Below are 22,511 nucleotides of genomic sequence, written 5' to 3'. Positions count from 1 at the left end.
ATCCAGCCGGGTTCATGAATGATTTAGCGCCGGGATGATCCAGGAACACATATAGGAACACTGAAATCAGCCTCAGGCAATAAGACCGCGAGTTTACATTATCACAGAATAATGTATGAATGTTTACTTTGTAATGTAATCACATCACCTCTAATTGTGTATTATCAGAGACTATTTGCGTTAAAGCACACCCTGTTGGTGTAATGAGGGAAGTGACAGGCAGGAGCATTGTTCATTTCAATGACCTCCAGTCTTGTTTAGTTAAATTTAAAGGCTGATAATGTGTATGTTTTGGGATATAAAAATGATCGAAATTAGACACCATGCAGAGCTCATTGTTTAACCACGCTTTTGTCAGGAAATCATAAGGAGAGAAAAAATGACAGCTTTTGATTGGTAGTTTCAAGGCCTTTTATATTTATTCTCAAAAGCCCACATCTTAAAAAAATAAAAATTCCTGACTCTATTCACATGCTTTCCTGTTAGTAAATAAATGCACCACAAAAAGGTTTCAAGTTTCAATTTATTATGTCTAGAATTAAAAATTGAGAACTGAGGCAGCAGAAAACTTGTGGAAACCGTGCAGTGCTGTAGGCGTTGGAAACATATGTACACACATGCTGTTGTAACCTGGACAAACTGTACAGGCACTTACACAGTCATTTCAATGACTTCCCAACATTAAGCCATCATTAATACTTTCAGTGGTGAAGCATAATAAGCATTTGAAAAGGTTCGTTTCAGCAAAACATCTAAAACTGTTGTGACTTTATATTCTGTACAATAACAGGAGGTCATTGCCCTTGAATACAGGAAGTCAGAAGTGCTAATATGGATACGACAGAGCTGACAGAGTCAACACGAATCATCCACTTTACTACTATAAATTCAAGCATTTCCATCTCAGGCTGAATATATTAAAAATAAAACTTAACTGGTGTTTTACCAAACAAAGTAAACATAAGTGAACTCTAACTCTCGCCTGCAGCATCAGGCAAAAATAACACTTGTATCTACCTCCTCCCTGTGCCGTTCCTGCCCTGAGCCAAAGACGCCAGTGCTGTTCCAGTGTCGAATAACATTTGAGAAGCTGATGAGTTAGTGGCTTTTTGAAATTGTTGCAGACACAGAAAAAGAAAAATGAGTAAAAACAATACAGAACAAACATAGGCAGAGAATCAGAAGCTATTGCTTCTCTCAGCTCTTATTTGCTGAACAAAAAAAAACAAAAAAAACTACAGCATCATTTTTACCCACCAAGATGTGGTAAATACACTGCTCAGTGGTTGAGCATTACAATCATCTGCACATCACAGTGTCACTAAGAGGGAGATTATATTTTGTCCCAATCAGCCAATTCACAAGCCACAATCTGCTAAAACTGAAGGAATCCCAGAGAAATATTCAAAACAAAGACGTCTTTTCATACAGAGCAGGTCTAGACCGTCCTCTTTACAATATCACCTGTACAGCAGCACAGGAGTGTCTTCATAACTAACGTATTTTAGTTGCTTGTACAGCCAGAGGCTTGAAGGCGTAGCTACAAAGTTCAGGCCATATGTGTATACACTTGTTGGAAGAATAATGCAGTGATTCCAGATGAAGTTCAGTGTTTTGGTCTTTGGCTTCATGTTGGGGGGAGGGTCTCTCAGCGTCCTCAGGAGCTGTAGGGGAGAACAGAGGAAAAGAGGTTGGATGTCAAATCTGGAAGAAAGAAACACAAGGTGTACAGCTAATCACTGAGGAAAATGATATCGGCTGTCTTAAACATGTCAGGGTGCTAATCAGAGCTGAGTAATCATGAGACATCATCTATTCTTTTCTAGCCTGTTGTTGCCTCCGCCTTTGATGCCAGCAGGCTGGTTATTCTCGATGAGGTTGGACCTGTTGACGCTGAAGTTTATGGGGGCGCCCGGCAGCTGGCCTGGTCTGATGGGCTTGGCTGGAATGGACACAGAGGGAATAAGGGTCACATACAGAGCAAAGGTTGAAATAAGGCACAGGCGTTATTCAGAGCATTTATACAATTTTATATATGATTCAATATTCTGGGAAAATTGGCTTATTTGTCTTCCCTCTGGGCGGTAGATGAGAAGCTTGAACCGCTCTCAGCCCTGTGCATCAAGTTTGGAGGTAGAGGCAGGAGGCAATTAGCCTAGCCTACCCTGGAAACAGTTAGCCTGGCTCTGCCCCAGTGGTGAAGGACAGCATGGCTTCCTGCTGCCGACCTACCAGCGCCAAAGCTTACATGTTGCATCCTTTGTTTGACCTGGACACCATTATTATTGCTTTGATTGCAAAAGCACTTTGTAGACTGACAATTTGTGCTTTTAGCCTCAAAATGCCAGGAAATCTACTTTACTATCAAATTTTTATTGAACACATTCATGGTTTTTAGTCCCGTGTGTTCATGTGGCTCTACCCACCTATCACTGCTGAGGCTCTCCTGCCCATGTTTTTGGGCTTGTTGGCGTCCTTAATGCGCTCCATCTCCTGCTGGTAGTGCTTCCGGTCGCGGGCTGCGTTCTCTTTGGCCTCCTTCAGAGCAGTCTCCAGGGCTTTGACCCGCTCAGCCGTGGCTCGCAGGCGCTTCTCCATTTTTGGAATCTCACAGCGAAGGTCAGCGTTGTCCCGTACCAGCTACAGAAAGACAGACAGATGACGGAGAGAGTGAGAGGATGAAGACACCGAGCACTGAGACACACACACACACACAAGCTGGTGAAAGTCGCTCTCTGTGTGTTTGCCTTTACCTGCTTGTGAACTTTGGTTAGCTGCTCCAGGTTGTTCTCCAGGAAGGAGATCTTCCGTTTCTGGGCAGCACTAACTTCTGATTCCTCGTCCATCTGAGCGTTCTGACCAGAACACAAACAAACCACTTTATTTTTAAACTTCCACAACACAAAATATTAATTTCACATGGAGTGAAAAGATGAAAACACAGATGAACTAAAATGAACATATTTGTAAAATAAATAAGAGTTTGGAGGTTTTCAACTGCTAATTAGTCAGGTATTAAATAGTGTCTGAATACTTATGTCAATGTGATATTTCAGTTTTCCTTTTTAATTAATTTGCAATTAATTTGTAATGCTAACCGCACGGGCTACAATCCAACCCACGGCTTTTTCCTCCATATCATCCTCTCTCTCTCTCTCTCTCTCTCTGACTTTCCCGCCTCTCTCTTTCACAGTCGCTATCGGGATTAAGGCAAAAAACAACTTAAGAAGAAACATGCGATGAACCTGGCTGGGACGCACTTTTATTCAGTGTTTCTAACTTCAAAAGTCACAATTGGTCATTCAACAACAAATCCCAGCCAGGTTAATCACTTTTTAGTGTCCCCTGCATGTGTTTTCTTACGTTGCAGTGTGATGAGCTCTCAGGGCCAACGTAGAAATGGATATGGAGACTGTACTTTGTGAGACATAATTTGTTTTAAAATCTTTTTAAAAACAGTTTTTTTTTACACTGATTTCAATCAAAGTTCATTCATCAATTTTTTGGATACGACCAATTTGCTGCAATTAGTCTGTATCTAAAAGAAAATCCAACACACTGTCTAAAATGAATGGAACCTAAAAGCCCCGAAACCAAAGTATCCGATTTATGTCTGAATGAAATGATAAGAAGCAGATTTCAGATGAGTCCGACACCACAGCATCTTCTCTGTGCCTTCCAGGAAAGCTCTGCTCTGCCTCTGTTTATCTCATCACCCCCACAGCCTGAGGGCTGGATGCGAGCGCCACTCCGAGGGCCCGGGTCCCTAATTTACAGCTGCTACCTTTGAAGAATCAGATGGCCTACTTACTGCAGACACTTTCTGTTGTGTTCCCTGGATTCATTAAAATTTCATCCTGGTGCAAATTAAATGGAGTGCGGTCGGTGCATGAGCGAAATGTGGGTCTGTTCATCTCATTCCAGGTAAATGCTGCGTTTGGGGGCGACCAGAGCTCATGTGATATCATACCAGAGAGGAAATTAAATCACACACACAACCTGATAACAGGAGGATGATTGCAGTGATAATGTACCATGGTAACTTCCAGAGAAAAGGAGGATACAGGATGCTGATACTGAGAGGACATTTTACCTTTTTGACTCTAGAGGACAAGTCTTGGACGAAAAGCCTCCTCAGGTTGTGGAGTGTCTGCAGCTCCCGGGCCTGTGTGGAGGTGAGGACACCCAGCTCAGAAAAAAACAAGGTCCAGGTTTTTTGAGAAATCATCTTCTGAGATCTCCGACTCCAACACATGGTGGTGATTAGAGTTTCATTCACAGCTCCACGGACAAAATTAAGAACAAGAATCTCAGAACATAATTTAGCCATCAGATGACATGATATAACATTCCCTATTGCTCATCATTTTATAGAAAGACAGTCATTCAGTTCCCCATCTGCAGGATGTTGGTACAGAATGAAATGTCACGTCTACATTTCCTGTGATAATTTGCAGTTATTATCATTATAGAATCATTATAGTAGAGTCATTATAGAATAGTTTTACAATTGACTGTTCAACTTGCTAAAACAGTACAGGTAAATATCTAGAAAAGTTATCTGCTTGTGAAATCTCTAGATAGTTTTTTTTGTTGTTTTTTTTGAAGGTGTGGACTCCTCTCTGATTTAGGTCCTGTAAGCTGAAGTTTTGAAATGTCACTGTTGATTTTAAAACTAAAAAAACTAATTAAATGAAATCCCATTCGTCTCCATTGTATTTAAAATAAATTAAGAGAAACCCAAATGTTCTTTTTTGTCATTTGGCTGAATTTGGCTGATCCCTTTAATCGAACACAGATCTAAAATGAAGATGCCAATAACTGACCACAGTCTCTTCAAGTCCCTTCAGGTCCTGTCTGGCCTGCTCCTGTCTGTCCTGCAGTGCCCTGCAGAATGTGAAATGGATGTCACATAATGTATATATATATACTGTATATAAAAAGTGAAACAGGCTGTAGAGTGTGAAGAGAAAACACAAAAGATGGAGGCATTACGTGAGGTCTAGAATCTGGCGGCTCTTGTCCTGGTCAGCAGCTTTGAGCTTCTCGTGCTCCACCCTCAGCCTCTCCTGCTCCAGCATGACCTTCTGGTTCAGGCTGCACAGATGTCAGAAACACCATCAGTCACTTAGTCACATTCAGAGAGAGAGAAGTGTTTGGTGATGGCGGTGTCTTACTCCTGCAGCTCCGTGATGAGTTTCTCCTTGGTATCCAGCTCGTCTCTCAGGCTGCCGATCTGCCTCTGATGGGCCTCCCTGTGAGACTGGATCTGCTTCTCCACAGCGTCCTGAAGAAACACAAGCAAACAGCTGGTCACACATTCAAGTTCCTTTTGTTTTGAGGCATGTTAAAAGCTGAAGGGACGGCTTAGGCGTACCTTGACTTCATTGGCAGACTGGATCTCATTCTCCTTCTCCATGGTGTTAACTTTCTCTGGAAGGAGACAGACAATTATAAACACAATGCCGGTTCATTATCTTAATGGCGGATTACAGGCCTTTGTTACAACAGCAGAGCAGTGGTGGAAAAAGACCACATTGCAGCAACACTCCATTACAAGTAAAAGTCCAGAAAGTACAGTAATATTAACAGCAAAATGTACTTATATACTTCCTGTATGCATCAAAAGTTAAAGTACAGATTATGCCAAATTGTGCCTTTAAATTGTTATAAGTTATTGATACACTGCTTACATGAGCTGCAGCATTTTAATGTTGTAGCTGCTTTCACAGCCAGGATCTTGGATTTTTAGATAAGAAAGAACTTTTTCTCCTGATGTTTTCATGTGTATGTCACAAATTAAAGGTTCACACAGGAACATATTTCTAAACCTCTCCCACCCTTAAACGTACAGAAGATACAGTATGTCCTGAGTGCCCTCAGTGGCTGTGGCCCTGTCTAGGTGGTGCCACGTCAAACGAGCATCTGTGCTGATAATGCTATCGATTAAATATTTAACAATGCATCATATTATCTGAATGTAGCATGTGTTTAGTATGGAAAAAATCCAAGATCTGAAAAGAAACTATAGCTTTAAAACTGTGCGACATTTCCTTCTAAATTGAAAGAGAAAGTTGCACAACATGGAAATACTCAAGTAACGTACATGTGACTAAGTTGTACAACACTTGTGTAAATATAGCAGCTACATGCCACAGCAGCAAAGTGACTTGTGCTCACCTTGGGCTCTGATCCTGACGATTTCCTCATTGAGACAGTCCACATTTTCCTCCAGCTGTCTCTTCTTCTGCTCCACGTTCTGCAGGCAGTCCGTCAGTGACTTGATTTTCGCTTCATACTGGACACCGGCAGGTGAGAGAGAAAGACGTGAAAATGATCAGAAAGTGTCACGTGTCATTAAGACCCACAAACCCGCAGAAACCCATCATCTTGTTAAGCTGCTCTTTCATTGATAACCACACGATGTGGCATTTTAGTGAGAGGCCGCATTTGTCACCATGGTGACAGTATCCACATTAGCAGAGGCGGCAGTGAGCAGCAGTTACCTGGGAGATACGGAGCTGGCAGGCAGTCAGCTCGCTCTCCGTCTCCTCCATCTTCTGGGTGTTCTCGGCCTTGGAGCTCTCCAGCAGTTTGCTGCGCTTCACCATCGTCTTCACCTCCGACTTCATCTTGCTGATGTAGAGACGCGCCACAGTGAACTCTTCATCAATGAGACCGGTGCTCTCCTGTTGCTGAGGGGTCAGAAAAAAACTAACTTGTAAAGGCCCCAGAAGTTGTACTTTTGTCACTGTAGGCAACTGTAACATCTTTCATATGAACATCTGCTTTGCATCACGGCCAATGATTATAAGTCTGTAAAATGCAGCTCTGCAGCTCTCCCAGAACTCTGTTTGTCTCAAATGGACTATTATCGACAACTATCAGTCCAGCAAGTCTTTACATGAGAGAAACCAGATAATGTTTGAAAGACATTTTTGCTTGAAAACTGATTGCTGATTAATTTTGTATTGATGGTTTGATTGATTAATTCACTAATCATTTCAGCTCTACTGGCGACACATCTGGGCTGACTGCTTACCTCTGAGAAGTGCAGTGTGCAAAAATAGCAATAACAAACGGGGGGGGGGGGGGAAAATTCCCACTTAGAGCCTTGGTACTGTACGATAACTGCCATCTACAAAACCTGTACTGTACGTTTTCACAAGAGATGCTTCACCTATCGGCCTCTTCTGGTGAGGCGTGGAGTTTAAAATAGATCGGCCATGATTCTAACGCTCTCGAAAACCATACAGCTGGTGATACACCTGAAACTCTGCAACATTAAACTGTTGTCAAACGTGTGTCAGTTTACTCAGCTGGGCTTGACCTGTGTTCATAACAGCCCCCAGCTGAAGGGTTCAGTAACAGATGAAAGGAGACGCTTCATAAAACGTTCAGTAGACTACTTGATTGACAGAAAGTGAAGGGACAGTGTTTTCTCATTTATCAAGTAAAAATGTTGAACATTCGCTGGCTCCAGTTCCTCATGTGAGAATTTGCTGCTTTTCTTGATTTCACGACTTTAGAAATTGAATATCTTTGGGTCTTTGTCTGTTGGTCGGACATTAATCTTCTGAAGATCTTTGAGCTCTGGGAAATATTGTGATGGGCTTTTTTCCATAATAGACTCAGAATTGTCTATAAGACACAGCATTACTAAATGAAGTAACTGACTAATTGGAGCTGAAATTAATGGATCAATCAATAGAAAATTAATTGGCAACTAGATAAACAATTGATTATGTCTGTTTATGTCTGTTATGTTTTTTATGTTTTCTCAGTCCCCATGTCACTCCTTGTTTTGTTATTTTACCAAAAAAATGAAATTAAAAAAAAAAAGAAGAATTGATTAAACCTTTAAGTCCTTTTTAAACAAAAATGCAAACCGGTTTGCATGACTGGTTTCAGTTTCTTAATTGTAAGGGTTTGTGGCTTTTTGCTTTGTTCTGTGTGATAATAATAAACTGAATATTTTTAGCTGTTGGTCAGATAAATCAAGCACTTCTCTGGAAAAATGTAAAGGAACATTTTCCACTATATCATATTTTATAAAGCAAATAAATGTACTAAAAGAACTTAAGGATGTTACATTTTGCATGGACTGCAATGCAACCACCTCGTGGTTGTATGCTTTTGCCAACCAGCTAAGTTGTAGGAAATAAGGTCACAGTCTCTCTCTCCTGAGTTACAGTGTTGAATAATGGCCAGAGGTATTTTTCCACAACATTATGATGTCACAGTGAAGTTGACCTTTGACCCTTTGGATATAAAATGCCATCACTTCAGCATTTTATTTTATAGACATTTGAGTTAAATTGTGTTATAATTAGTGTAGGAATTCTTTATTTAATATTCTTTATATATTTATGGCGAAAAATGTGTTTTGTGAGGTCGCTATGACCTTGACCTTTGACCCAGAAATTCGAATCAGTTTAGCCTTGAGTCCACGTAAACATATGTGCGTAATTTGATGAAGTTCTCTCAAGGTGTTACTGAGATATCACGTTCATGAGAATGGAGAGGATGGACCGACACCCTGAGACATAACGCCTCCGGCCACAGCCACTGCAGCCGGTGCAGAGGCATAACAAAGACAGTAAACTGAAGGCAATGCAGGCAGCCGACATTTTAACTGCTTTGGCCGGTGTCTGTCAGATCAATCAAGCCACTGAGCCTCTGCTAAATGTCACAGTTTCCAGTATATTTCTGAATTTTGAACAGTCGTCATCACCAAGACTGGTAACCTTAATGTCGTTGCTTCCCACGGCGATGCCTATCTCAGCCAGGTCTTTGAGCAATGATGACATCATCTCAGTGAACCTCTTCTTCTGGTGGATTGTCATCTCCTTCAGCTTCTGCAGTTCAGAGTCAATGGAGGCCAAGGAGCTCTGGTGGGGGAGGGGGTTATAACATAAAAGCACACAGCTTACAAAGTGCCTGGATGTGTAATCAGTGTGTCATCATTTCCAATGGATTCTGTGGAAGCTAAAGAAAAAGTACCGATTTCTCGTTCAGCTCCTCACTGAGGGCCTCAAACTCTCGCGATTTGATCTCAACTTCCTGACTCTTCTGATCGTAGTTGACGGCCAGCTCCTCCAGGGCCTGCAGCACCTCCTTCACCTCCTCCTTAGAGGCTTCGTTCTCTGCCAGCAGCCGGTTTAGCTCCTTCTGCAGGGTGTCGTGGTCACGGCGGGAGGAAGCTAAGAGCTATACATGAAATGGTGTTCACGTTAGTTAAAAGATGAAAAGATAAAATGGCAGGTAAGTCTGAAATTCATGATAACAGCATCTACAACATGCATTTCTGAGCAGCAAAAAAAAACCTCATGTGTTCAGTCTGGTAATTTTCCTCTGCTTGCTAAGGGTGAGTGACCTCTCCTGCAGAGCTACTAATGGTCTGCTATCAGCTGTCAGACTGGGCTTATGCTAACAAGAACGGCTGGAGAGCTGAGGCACAGTGGGAGAGTGGCGAGGGGAGGGGATGGGAGAGGAGGAGGGGGTGGGGGGGTGGAGTGTCACCTCCTCCTGGTCCAACATCTGTTCATTCAGCTTCTCCACCAACTGAGACTGCTGGTTGATTTCCTCGTCCTGGAGGAAGGGAAGGACGAGAGGCAGGAGAGAGGGAAAGAGAGAAATAAATCACTCATTTATTTTCACTGCAACCAAATGCAGAAATCTGCCACCTGCTGGCCGAGAGAAATACTACAAGTGAGAATGAAAATGTAGTGTGTATTATTATACACAATTTCTATTCTCATTTTCATCAGTTTAACAACAACAACAGAAAAGGTATTATTCATTTCTATTGGTCACTATCATTAAAGGCATAAACACCTGAAGTTTTCAGAGAGGAATTTATCCATAGAAAACCAGCTCAATTATTATATATTTACATTATATAATAGCTTGAGTAAGCAAAACACATACAGTGGATCAATGCGTTTCATGTACAACATACTAATACATTACTACCATCATGTTTTCATGTGAACAATGATTTTATAAGGTTTGTTTTGTTCAGTCACATTTAATATTCCCGGAGTTTATTACTCCAGTGTTTTAATGTATCAGTATATCAATATTAGACCTGACATGTACTGATGTGTTGGGAGAAGACTCACTGTCACTGTGCTGGACTCACTGTAATTAATTACTGTCACCTGTTCTGATCTGACCAATCAAACCATGCTAAAGGCATCAACACCCCAGTGTGTCAATACACTGCTACAGCTTGTTGTGCTCACACCAGCATGTGCAAAATGGTTTTTCTAGGAGGCTGTAAGACGTGTGAAGAAATGTAACCGGCTTCCTCACCTTGTCATCCAGCTCTTTGTAGAGTTTGGCCATCTCTGCCTCGCACTTCCCTTTCTCAGCGTCGGTGAGTTTGACCCCCGGCAGGGTGCTGAGGGCAGGCGTGGGTGCCGTCTTATCGTTGTTGGTTGCAGTGTCCAGGGCCTGGACCTCTGCTTTGGCCTTCTCTTTATCAAACTGTTCGTCCACTGGCACACTCTCTCCTGCGATTAACCATTTGTTGACACGTCAACATGTTAATGGAAATCATAAGCTCTCATGTCTGAAGCAGGCGTCATGGTCTCTCTCAACACGTCCTTTACAAACCCAAACAGGGACTAGTGTCTGATTCAGCTCTAACAAACTAAGACAAGGATACTGTGGCGAGTGTTTTTTTCCTTTTTTTCAACTGATCCAAACCATTATAAAGCAAAGTTTTACCCTTTTTATTTACATTATGGAAGATTCCCAGCCCATATTCCCACATTTTGCTGCCTTGGTTTGAAGGCTCCTGTTGGTTCTTAAAAAGCACAGTAAGAGGAAAGGCTGGGGCATTTTAGCAATTTATAGCAAATCTGTGCTATAAATAAGGAGCTACATTATCCTCAATTATTCTTAAAATACACCCAAAATCTCAGTAAGTATCAGGATGAAGACATTTTTCCACATGTGTACTGCAGTGTGTGGTCCTCACCGCCCCTCCAGCGGTTCAGCTCGGTCTCCAGCCAGGTGACAGTGTTCTTCAGGGTCTTGTTCTTCTCCTTCTCTTTCTCCCACTTGCTCTTCCACTGCTCTGCGGTCAGCTCCACATTCAGGCTCACATTGTTCTTGATGGTCTTTGCCCTGGTGAAACGAAGAGGTGAGACAAAGACAAATCTCTTCCGCATATCAACAGCCCACTTTCACTTTGGTTTCACTGCAGGGGCAAACTGACGGGGTGTGGGTTCACTCTTTGTTTGTCCTCATTATGACATCATCATCATCGGACGATATAATTCAGTCAAATTTGTAAATTTGTGAATCATTTCTTATTTATCACAATTCACAACATTTTTAATTTCAATTATTGACACATATCTCTAAAGTCTGTCTTCAAGAAACATTTTAAACACATTTTAAAATGGGACCCTGAATCATCCCAAATGCTTAAGGATCCACTTTTGTTTGTATACAAACGGGGACAAAAATCAAGGGATCATTTCGACCATGCAAATGTCTCTTAAAAAAACTGTCAGACACTTTTTAAGCCCCCTCTTAAATGGGAACTACCTAAGAAAACACGTGTTGTCAAAAACATTTGGCAACACATGCTGCAAATACTCACAGCACAACAGAAGTGTTTCCAGGGGGAAACTAAAAGGTGATGAACCTGGCTGGGACTTGCTGTTCAATGACCAATTGTGACTTATGAAGTTAAAAGCACTGAATGAAAAAGTGCATCCATTCATCACTTTTTTCTTTTTAAGTTATTTTTTGTTTTAATTCTGATAGTTTATTACCTTAATCCCACAGTATAGCCCTTAGCTGAAAAAATCTTCTTCATCTTTGAAAACCTGCTCAGCCTGAACAAGCATGTGAACACAGCTGTCCAGTCTTGTTTCTTACAGCTCAGGAGACTCAGCCCTAGATCAGCCCTATTTCACCCAGTAATAATCTGGATACATGCTTTTCTCTCCTCTCATTAGGACGACTGTAACTCTCTTCATACATGTCTGAGCCAAATGTTTGGACTTACTGACACCATATGTGCTTAGCCGCAACCTGTTCAGGGCCACACTCTTTGGAGCAACCTCCCTGAGGAGATCAGACCGACAAGCTCTTCGGCCTCTTTTAAATCGCTCTTAAAAACATTATTATGTTTTTCTTACATTTTTTCTAATTTAAATGTTACTTGTAATGTATTTTATGATGCCCAGATGAGGGCATCCAGCTGAAAACATGTTGTTCTGTAAAGTTTTTCTTTATGTTACTGTTGTTTGTAGAGTTTTGACCACTTCAGGTTGAGCTGTACCAGAAATCCTTCCTCTGCCTCTACACAGACGAGTCCTGGTCTGTGACCTCACATAAACATGACGCCCATGATCTCCACGTAGTCTGATATACAGTGTGTGTGTGTGTGTGTGTGTGTGTGTGTGTGTGTGTGTGTGTGTGTGTGTGCGCACCTTTGTCCAAACTGCAGTGTAGTCTTGGTCTCTGCATCATTGTAAGCGGAGGGGGAGCAGCAGATGACCATGGTGGTCCGACAGTTCCCTCCTAAGGAGTCCTGCAGGATCCTGGTCATCTTACTGTCTCTGTAGGGAATATAAGACTGACAGAGGACATACATTAGAGTCCACTATGTCGACATAGTGTTTCTACTGAGATCATTTATTAATAGCCTTCAATATTTCAGTTACAGTGTGGCATCATTTTTTATTACACTTTCATCATGGTTTTAAATATATATACATGAAACTCCACCCTTATTAATAAATGGGGCACCGACAGTTATGACTAATCCCTCTAAAAACTAAACACCCCCACCCTGGAGGTGATGACTGCCTCACCGAGCCCTCTGCCAGAGCTGAGATGACGATTCCCAGTGAAGACAGGGACTTGTTGATCATCTTGGCTTCGTCCAGCACTGTGCCCTCTGCTCCAGTCTTACCCACCTTTCAAACACAAACACACACAGGGGAGTTCTCCCTCATCTCCCTCATAACACTGCTGGAAACACACTATCACAAACACTGTTATATATATTACAGGATCACTCTTCTTCTTTTTTTTTTTAATGTATTTTATTTCTGAAAATTTTTCATTTGGCAGTCATGCCCTCCGCTTGTTGTTGCTGGTTGTTAATATAGAGATCCTTAATAGGCCCTTCTCTGACCCGTCCATCAAGCCTTAGAAGCTTAAAAGACGGGTTGTGACACGCAGGAGCATAAATGGACAACTGTGAAAGATTCAGCACCCCCCGATCCCTGATCTGCCTCAGAACCTTAAATGAATTGCGCAAAGCAAAGTCCTCCTTCAGTTGATTGACGGGTATATTAGAGTTAGAAAATAAAATGGCCCTTAAGGATGCCCCGACATGTGATGCTGCCTTCCAGTACTCTCTCTCTCTCTCTCTCTAACTGGAATGGAGATTACTCTTCATGAAGCATGATTTCAGGAACCCATGCTCTGGCATTACAAGCCCAGTAATAATGTCGAAAACAGGATCACTCTTCTGAACAACTAATCTGCTCGTGATTCTCCAAACAGGTGAATAACAAACTAGCAAAGATGATGATGAATGATCATTCAACAACAACAGGAGAGAGGAGGAGATTAATGAAAGAAAGTTATAAAAAGCATGTTAATGGCTTTACTGGAGCTTAGTGTTATCCTCAGCTTATTAATGTCTTATAGTGATGGACAGATTACTGTAGTGCCCCCTGCTGACAGGAAGCAGCAACAGCAGGAGTCTGCACAGTCAAACACACTGCGCCACTAGAGGCACTGAAGCAAAGAGTGTAAGGGTCCTTCATATCTAGACAGTAAACTGTGAAGGAGGTGGGTGTGTGTGTGTGTGTGTGTGTGAGAGAGAGAGAGAGAGAGAGAGAGAGAGAGAGAGAGGTACTTTTTCACTCCCAGCCAGATCGACGAGGTAAAGTTTGCCAGTGAGTTTCTGCTCGGTCTGAGTGTTTTCCTGCTTGATGTTGATGAGGAAGATGCTGTGACTTCTGGAACTGTGCTCGTTCATGTCTGAGACACACATGCGCGCGCACACACAAACACAGAAACACAGAAACACAATTAACCACTGTGCTAGTCATAAAAATGAGCAAAACAAATGTGCAGTAACAATTATTCTTCAATTAATTACAACCTGCCAGAATAAAGAATATTTCTAGTAGAAATCAACTTTTTTTTAACAATTTTTATTAATATCTATTGACATTATATAGTGTGTATCAATATGAGTCCATCCCAGGCCACCGTCACACAAACCATCAGACTGTTAATGTTGTTGGCTAACCCTACTGGTTGATGTAACGGGTACCAGACTAGTTATTTATTTGGCCACTATGTTCATCTGGAAAGTTACCAGATTACAAAATATAAACATTAGTGACTGAGCCATTAAATTATTTTTTACAACCATTTTAGCGATTGAATGTTATTACAGGAGAAAGTGGAGGCTACATGTGGACTACCTGTCTGTTAGGCTGAAACTTACTCTTATTTCCCTGGTTTTACTTCCCCTCAAAGTTTTTTAATTCCCTTAAAATTGCTCTGTATTGGTTTTTATACACCTAACTGTTTTAATTGTTTTATCACTTTTTCTATGCCTCCGCACCGACGACAACCAGAGCCGGAGGCATGTTGTTTTCCAGTTGTCCGACCGGTCGTGGACACGATATCTCATAATGCCTTGACATTTATTTGGCACAAACATTCACTTGGAGTCAAGCACAAACTGATTAGACTTTGGGGGTCAAAGGTCAAGGGCATGGTGACCTCAGAAAAAATATTTTAGCCATTACTCAAGACTTTACACATCAATTATGACAAAATTTCACACAAATGGTTCATATTTATTTGACTCTGGATAAACAGGGATGTAACCTGAAACTAGTCTGAGCGATGAGGAGGTGATGCTAGTTTCTCTTTCAAATCTATTGATTTTATTGATTCTATTCTATTGCTGCTTTTGTTAAGCACTTTGTAACAGATTTTGAAAAGTGCTCTATAAAGATAATTATTATCATTATATATTATTATTACATACAGTCATAGCAGATGTAGGCTATAGACATGTCAATAAGTTAATAAAACATTATGTGAATGGCAGAAGTTTTCCAGTGCTCTCTCTCTCTCTCTCTCTCTCTCTGAACAAGGGTAAATAAAACTCACATGACTGCTTTGCGGTAACATCTTTTTACTTTTCCAACCGCTCATCAATTATTGATGGTCATTATCAAAGGGGAAACTGGAAACACTGGGAAACATCCCAGTGGCCTGACAGCTCTGTATTATGCACCAGGCCTAATTTCACTCCCGTTTCCTTTCGTCTTGGGTTCTGTGTGGAGCACAGATCTCTCTTTGGCTGATGGGGAGTCTGGCCACAGTCAGGAGACTCAGTGAGACTGAACCCATGAGAGGCGCTCAGTGTGAGAACTCACTTGTGACAGCCACGCTTCTGTTGTTTTTGCCTTCGTCTATGGCGTCCATGACCTCCTGAGGACTGCACACAAAACGCTCAGTACACCCCTGGGGACACACACACATCACAAGGAGACGCTGTGTTCAACAGCCCCAGCAGCAGGACGACTTCACAGAGAGATAATTATCAGCAGAGGAGGCCATGACATACTGTCTCTCTTCATTCCTAAATCTCATTATATAAAAACCTGTAGCTGAATACAATATGAAAGATTAAAAATATACATTTTATTCAACATGAATTGCAACAGTCTGCACTGAGAAGAACATACAGTGTACCTTCATTAATCCTGTAGATTATAGTTGAATTGTTGTTCTGATCTTTCATACCATTCGTAGCTAATGCATTACAAGCAGCTGGGACAAGCTTGTGACTGTGGGATTATGGAACAGAAACAACCTAAAAATAAACCATCTTATCATAAAATGAAATCTCCACATGTCTCACCTTCACAAAGGGCACCCTGTTTTTATCCTCATGTACAGAAAGGTTGGTCTTCGTCACTGTGGAGGAAAAGGAAAAGTAAAGATCATGTCTGAATGAAACACGTTTGTATCAGAGTCTGAGTAATAACCAGCCACAGGAGAGAGTCGCATACCATCCAACAGGTCCCTGATTTTGTCCAAATAAATTTCAAAGTATGAAACCTGTGAAGCAGAAGCCCCGGATGAGACTTTACCAACATAATGCCATTTAAAAGCATCCGAGTGCCAGAATAAGACAGGAAACATACTTTGATATGAAACTCCAGGTTCTCATCCATGGAGTAAATGTAGTTGAAGATGTCTTGAACAATTCGGGGAATGATTCCCATCATATCTTCATCATGGAGTTTCCCCTTCAGGAGACAATTAAGAAAAATAGTATAAATAAAACAGCACAGAATCTCAAGCACTGTAGTTTTTGTTTTTTTTTTACAGTGGAAAATACAACAGAATTACATTACCTCCATTGTGTGTGTTTTGCCAGAGGACGTCTGCCCATAGGCAAATATCGTCCCGTTGTATCCCTCCAGAACATCTGTATACAGCAACACAAAGATAGTATTGAGGCTTGGGCAGGTGCTCCCGGGGTTTTAGTGTGTGAGTCTTTGTCTGGATTCTGCTGCACAGCTCACCTTTGACAATCTGCTGAGCCACAGCATTGTAGAACTGCACCTGAGTTGTGTTGGACTGGAATACACGGTCGAAGTAGTACGGTTTACCCTGCGAAGAAGAAGAAGAAGAAGAAGAAGAGGAGGAGGCACTGATCGTAAAGAAGTTTCATACTGCCACACAGCAAGGAAAAGGCCCAATTAACTCTTCTGCATGTTACCAGGTGTCAGATTGTGTTATAGTACAGGGTATAGCCACAAAATAAAAGCGAGGGGGGTTCAAGAAAAATGGTGAGAATACTATAACTGCATACACTGGATTTACATCTGCACTGTGCAAGTCCTCTCTGACTGTTAATACATGGTTCTTATGTGAAGATGAAGTACAGGCCGCGGGGGACTCATTCATTTATCATGAAACTTTAAAAGAAGAAATGACGTCTTACAAAAGCTGAATTCATTGCAAATAAAATGCAGCCTTGTTCAGTTCAATACACCGAGACATTTTGACCAGCAGCTTACTGTGGCTAATGTTAGCTCACATTAGCTATTTCAGCAGCCATTGCTGTGTATGACCCTCCTCTACTTGTGATACTGTGTGTATTTTTTTGGTAGGCACAGGGGCTGCAGTTTAGCTAACGTTACATTGCATTACAGTAACTACAGCAAATATAATATTATAATTATTACACACAGTAGCAATCAGGGAGTGGTGGTAACTCTTCATTTGTTTGTTTACTTCAAGTCTTTCTTTCTTTAGCACGACACTCAAAATTCACATATACAGAGAGAGAAATACACAGGTTTTGGTTTGATGCACACACTGAATTAACTTTCTTTGTCAATTTCACTGTATTACTTTCTTAAAGTTAAGTTGTTTGTCACGACGTTAATTCAGTTTTCTTTGAGTTACCAGTTCCTGGGGTTCCTGGCTGTGAGTTTAGGTCTGTTGTGTCGACCTCTTTTATGGGCCCAGAATTATGGTTTGAAGTACTTTTGTTATTCCTTTTTGTAAATAAAAATTGGACATTATTTTTCCAAAAATGACCTGTGTCTCTCCGGTCTATCAGCTCGGTCCCCGACAAAAACTATAATTACAGAATTATAATTCCCTGCTTTTATTTCTAAAGTCAGATGCATATTCCCAGTGTCTTCAATAAACCGTGCACACAGTTTATTTAAATGTTCAGCGTCCTGTGCACATGGATTTCTAGGCCAAAACAGTTTCAAGCATTTGTCCTAAAAAGAGTTTGAAATAAGCATCTTCAAATTAAAGTTTAAAGTCAGCACTTTAAACTTTGATTTTAAATCCAAAGTCCTCGAGCACAGAGCAAACACAACAAAAAATGTCTTCATGAATCTAAAAAGCAAACGGCCTGCTGACGAAACCATCACAAAACACTTCAGACAGCTCCTTCACTGGGAAGACAGTATGACACAACACACATGTTGTGAAGACGCCATAAGATTATCCTTAAACTGTTCAATCAAACACATCTCAGCTGCTGACTGACACAACACTGTCCAGGGCACAGCTCAACACAGTTTGTACCTGTTTGTTCAAACAGAGGGAACACATGAAATCAAAGAGGAAACACACAAGAGTAAAATCAGTGTGTCAGAAAAGGCAAACCGACACTGATGGAGTCACCTGAGACGATAACACATGGCATATGGGGGAACAGACGAGTCAATTGTTCCTTTTTAGGAGATATATGAGATGTCAGGAGAAACACAGCTCCAACTGAAATAAGCATTGACACGTGTGTTTTATCACAATGTGCTACACACAACAGAACAACAGGAAGAAGTCTGTCATAGAGGATGATGTCACACAAGTCCTTCACATGCAGCTACATGGACTTGAGCCAAAGGGATTTAAATGCCGGTCAATGACACGGAACACAAACACAGGTACAGACTGTGATTGTTAGGCCGATCATTCATAACTGGGTCATCATATCGGTGCAGTGCTCTTATGACTGCCCAGTAGAATAAATCCTTATACTGTAGTCACCAAAATAAGAGAGAAGATACAAAAGCTGTACAGCAAAATAAACTCCCTAAAGCACCATGGAAAAAGTGATTTTTTTTTAAATTAGGCCTCCATTTATCACGGAATTTACCTCAAAGCAACAAATCACCAGACCACTGCTGCCTGCCACACCGGCAACATGTTGATGCCCTGACTCAGCAGCAGTGATCTGATCTCACTGGTAGTGTGACATAAACTAGTCACTCTGCTGTTGCTGGACAGTCTTGTTAATAGGTTACTTCATGGCACTGGGTTGAGATGGGTAGAGTTAGGCTTGGGCGATATCCAAAGATTTATATCTCAATACAGTCCAGCCCAAATATCACGATAAACAATATTATCATGAGGGGGATTTAAAAAAAAATAAAGTTATATTATTGTATTCACATTTCTCCTCGTGAGATAACTGGTTATGAGCAGGCCTGTGACTCTGGGTCAGCGCCTTTAAACAAAGCAGCCTTTCATTCTTTTCATTTTAAATGCTCATGATCATCAGGGGTTATAGTTTGAAGGGAGCGATATATTCCATTAATTAATCTGATGCTACAAGCCATAACAGTCACCAACATGCCACATGTTGTATCAAACAAGCTGAGCTAGCCTCCATAAACTTGAAAATGGCTAACAAAAAAAAAGAAAAAGACATACATTATATTTGACAAGTCACAAATATGATGATACTGAAATATATAATGTAATAATAATAATAATATAATATTCACAGACAAAATATTAGTTTTCTGCCCTAATATTGCAGCACAGTTTCCCCTTGTACAAACAAACTATGTATGCTGAATATATAGTTTTACAGACTTTATCTTTTAAAACTCGTATAAGTTTAGCTCACTGTTTAACTGTGTTCACAGACAAATAAACCTTCAGCAGCATCAGATGTGTGTAAACTTAGAATAAGCTATTACTTAACATTGCTCTCTGATCTGATCTAATTCAGTTTTAATACCGGGGCCACCATTTTTTATATGTGGGTGTGCCTTCAAGGTTTACCTCTATGATGCAGCAGAATGGACTGGCACTTGTTGGAAACTAATTCACCTTAATTCTGAAAATGATTTGTGTTTCCAGTGAAGTCTTATTCAGTTGTCTTCTATTCAGTGCAAGAGTCAGAGTGCTCTTTGTCTTATATATAGAAAAGGGTCAAATGAAGACTTTAATATTCTGTACTGTTGTAAAACCTCAGAGTGAAAGCTTCACACAGCAGTCACAGTATGTTGAGAAAAAAGAGCTGAAAACATGCTGAGATTTCAGGTTGTGCAGACTGGCTGAAATGACATTGATTAGCCTAACAACCACTACACTACACTATTTGTATAGGTGTTAAAACACATGTATTAAAAGAGGGAGACTGAAACTGCATATGTATGTAGGGCCCTAGTTTAAGTGCTATGCCAGCTGCTCAATCTGCCTCACAGTATTACCATGCTAGCAAAATTGTAACATCATGCAAACACATTAGCACGATAAGGCTAGCATTCAGTTTACAGTAACCATGAGGCTGTCAAGGTGAGACTTGAGTAGCTTAAACCCGGCACCACCCCGCTGCCAACGCTCAGGAGAACTTCGTGCGTAAAAGCGCAAAAGACATCCAGGAGAGCTCCGTTACGCACGGCTTTACCATCCCCCTAGAAAATCTCAAAACCGTGAGCTACACCTCAATGAAGGCACACGAGTTCTCCAATACAGTGTAATACGAATAAACTTTGTAGGAAGCTGGAGGAACACAGGAGAGGAGCTGATGGTGTCATCACTCGATACTTTCTTTGCAGTTCAAGTGATTCCTGGTGGTTCAGAAAATGTGTTGAACCTTATTTGTTGGGGGTTTTTGTTGATCAGTAAAGTCACATTAACTTGTCAGAATTTTGCATGAAGTTTGGCGCTGTGTTCCACGTATTTACCCGCGGGTTCAAACAGTGACATTTAAACTTTTTGTTTAAATGAGTTGTCTTCAAAAGAAGCAGTTTGAAGCCAGACAACAACATCCTGTATATTCACATCATAATTCATACAGACACACATTTATTGATCATTCTCTGCAATAGTGACTTTCCCTGAATGAAAAATGGAACAAGTGAGGCGCTGAGTTCAGTTTATCCTCTGATCCCAGTTGGTGAAAGGTGCAACACACTCACCGCCATCAGCACACAGTCCTCCCCCTTAAACTTCGGGATGTACTGGTCTCCCCGCGCCAGTTCCGAGCTGTTTAGCGGCCTGAAACGGCACACCACCTTGATCGTAGTCGGCGCCGGGTCCGCCATCTCCGCCGCTGTGTTCGGATGGAGCGCTCCGTCCTCCCTTTACAACCACACACACACCACAATAAACCAGCAGGGAGCCACAGGGAGGCCGCGCCCCTAACAGAGACGGCGCACAGCTGCTGGTCGGAGAAGTCCTCAAAAAAATATTCACACCATCAAATTAGCAGGTAAACATCTCCACTAAAATGTTAGTAATCAGACTTCCTGAGTAAAGGTAAGCACAATCAAAGCGGACGTGAGGCTTCAAAATAAAGTTCAAAATAAAACTATAAAAAAGCTACAAATTTGCATTTTTACATAAATTCCCCGTGAGTTTCTTGAAAACCCATGCAATGCAATGCAGATGCAAACCCACGTTCAGCTACTGACGAAATAAGAAACGATGCAGAACTTTAAAAAATCATGAGTCTATAAGAAAAAAAGACGCTCTGTTTCATTAAAGCTGTGAGAGGGCGGGACTAAAGAATAGTCAAAGTGCATGTGATGTGAGCTGAATAGTCGAAGAAGGGTTTTCAGGATCTGAGAAACTGTTGATAAGTGTAGGCAAAGCTCTTCCTGTTTGTCCTGTCCGGAGAGGTCAGAGGTCAAAGTTGAGCGACAGATTTAATAGCAGCTTTAACAGCAACAGATTCTATTTTTACCTGCAGTTTCCTCCCTGAAGTGTTTCATTAGTCTGTGAATCAAGTATTGGAGGAGGAAAGACTGAAATATGTGTTCTTCAGATTATTTAAAGTGGTTCGTTCAATCTGAATCATTGGACCCATCAGGTACAAAACACACGAGAGTCTCACCTGCCATTTGTCAGACGACATACAGGCTGTTGACAGTTGCACTGTTTCAGAAACTTTCTCCTGCCCTACAACATAAATCTTTAGTAGAGCACTGAAACATCATGGGGTTTTTTTTTTCTTTGGTCACAAAAACCAACAACGCAGAGGAAAATATAAATGACATCTTTTTCGTGACATCTCTGTGTGAAGCTGCCTCTGAAAGTTGTCATGTCATGAAAATGAAACACACATTTCATTAGAAAACAAGCTGCAGGGTCTTGAAAACAGGCAGAAGGTGCCGAGGTTGCAACATGGTTCGGCTGTTGGTCCTGATCATCGCTGCAGCCCAGAATGGATTTGGAGAGATACAGTGTGTGGATGGAGGCCTACGGCTCTGAGAAATTCTGATTAGTAATTTAAGAGCATCAAACAACAACAATAGGCTGAATGATAAAACACTCCAGAGCATGGAGTCTGTGAAGAACAGCATTTTCTGTGAAACATGAGTGAACAAGCTTTACTGTCCACAGTCCAGTTCTTCTGCACTACTGTACTGCAGTGGTGACACCATACGATATCATTTCAATACCAGTTAGATGTCTGAACATCAGCTATGACCTGTAAAAAGGTTTCAGTGAATATAAAACTAAAACAGAGATTCAATATTTAAAAGGAAACATAGGAAAACCTGTCAAGAAGAAAGTGAACATTTGATGCTGCTACTTTTAAAAATGCATCAGCTCCTCATACTGTTCTCAATCTGCACATTAAAATTCCTCTCATTAAATATTCAGTGTTTCAGAACCTAGATATTTCCTCATCTGTTTCAGAGTGTTGCCCATCACGTATGTGATGT

The 22,511-nt window shown here is 41.2% G+C and overlaps 1 protein-coding gene across 1 annotated transcript; it reads right to left on the bottom strand.

Moving 5' to 3' along the window:
* Nucleotides 1–1,808: 1,808 nt before the first annotated feature.
* kif5b (kinesin family member 5B) lies at nt 1,809–20,885 on the bottom strand. Its single transcript, XM_022754020.1, has 25 exons — nt 20,760–20,885; nt 16,602–16,689; nt 16,431–16,504; nt 16,218–16,322; nt 16,083–16,131; nt 15,932–15,987; nt 15,444–15,531; nt 13,898–14,022; nt 12,840–12,944; nt 12,456–12,601; nt 10,988–11,136; nt 10,318–10,517; nt 9,523–9,591; nt 9,004–9,210; nt 8,748–8,891; nt 6,507–6,695; nt 6,181–6,298; nt 5,378–5,433; nt 5,178–5,287; nt 4,996–5,097; nt 4,827–4,887; nt 4,094–4,165; nt 2,754–2,855; nt 2,427–2,640; nt 1,809–1,942 (listed from the first exon to the last, which is right to left on the bottom strand). Exons 1-25 carry the CDS (start codon nt 20,883–20,885, stop codon nt 1,809–1,811), a joined length of 2,889 nt encoding a protein of 962 aa, XP_022609741.1.
* Nucleotides 20,886–22,511: the final 1,626 nt, after the last annotated feature.

This window comes from Seriola dumerili, unplaced genomic scaffold (genome assembly GCF_002260705.1).
Source record: "Seriola dumerili isolate Sdu_G_001 unplaced genomic scaffold, Sdu_1.0 BDQW01000216.1, whole genome shotgun sequence".
In the NCBI taxonomy this organism is placed as follows: Eukaryota; Metazoa; Chordata; class Actinopteri; order Carangiformes; family Carangidae; genus Seriola; species Seriola dumerili.
Note: the sequence above shows the minus strand (reverse complement) of the source record. Positions and strands in the feature narration are given on the sequence as shown.

Coding starts and splice junctions, on each gene's coding strand:
- kif5b (XM_022754020.1), bottom strand. CDS start 20,885: ATGGCGGACCCGGCGCCGACTACGATCAAGGTGGTGTGCCGTTTCAGG. Junction 10,518..10,987: donor GCTGAACCGCTGGAGGGGCG/GTGAGGACCACA, acceptor GGTTAATCGCAG/GAGAGAGTGTGCCAGTGGAC. Junction 6,299..6,506: donor GCCAGCTCCGTATCTCCCAG/GTAACTGCTGCT, acceptor GCCGGTGTCCAG/TATGAAGCGAAAATCAAGTC.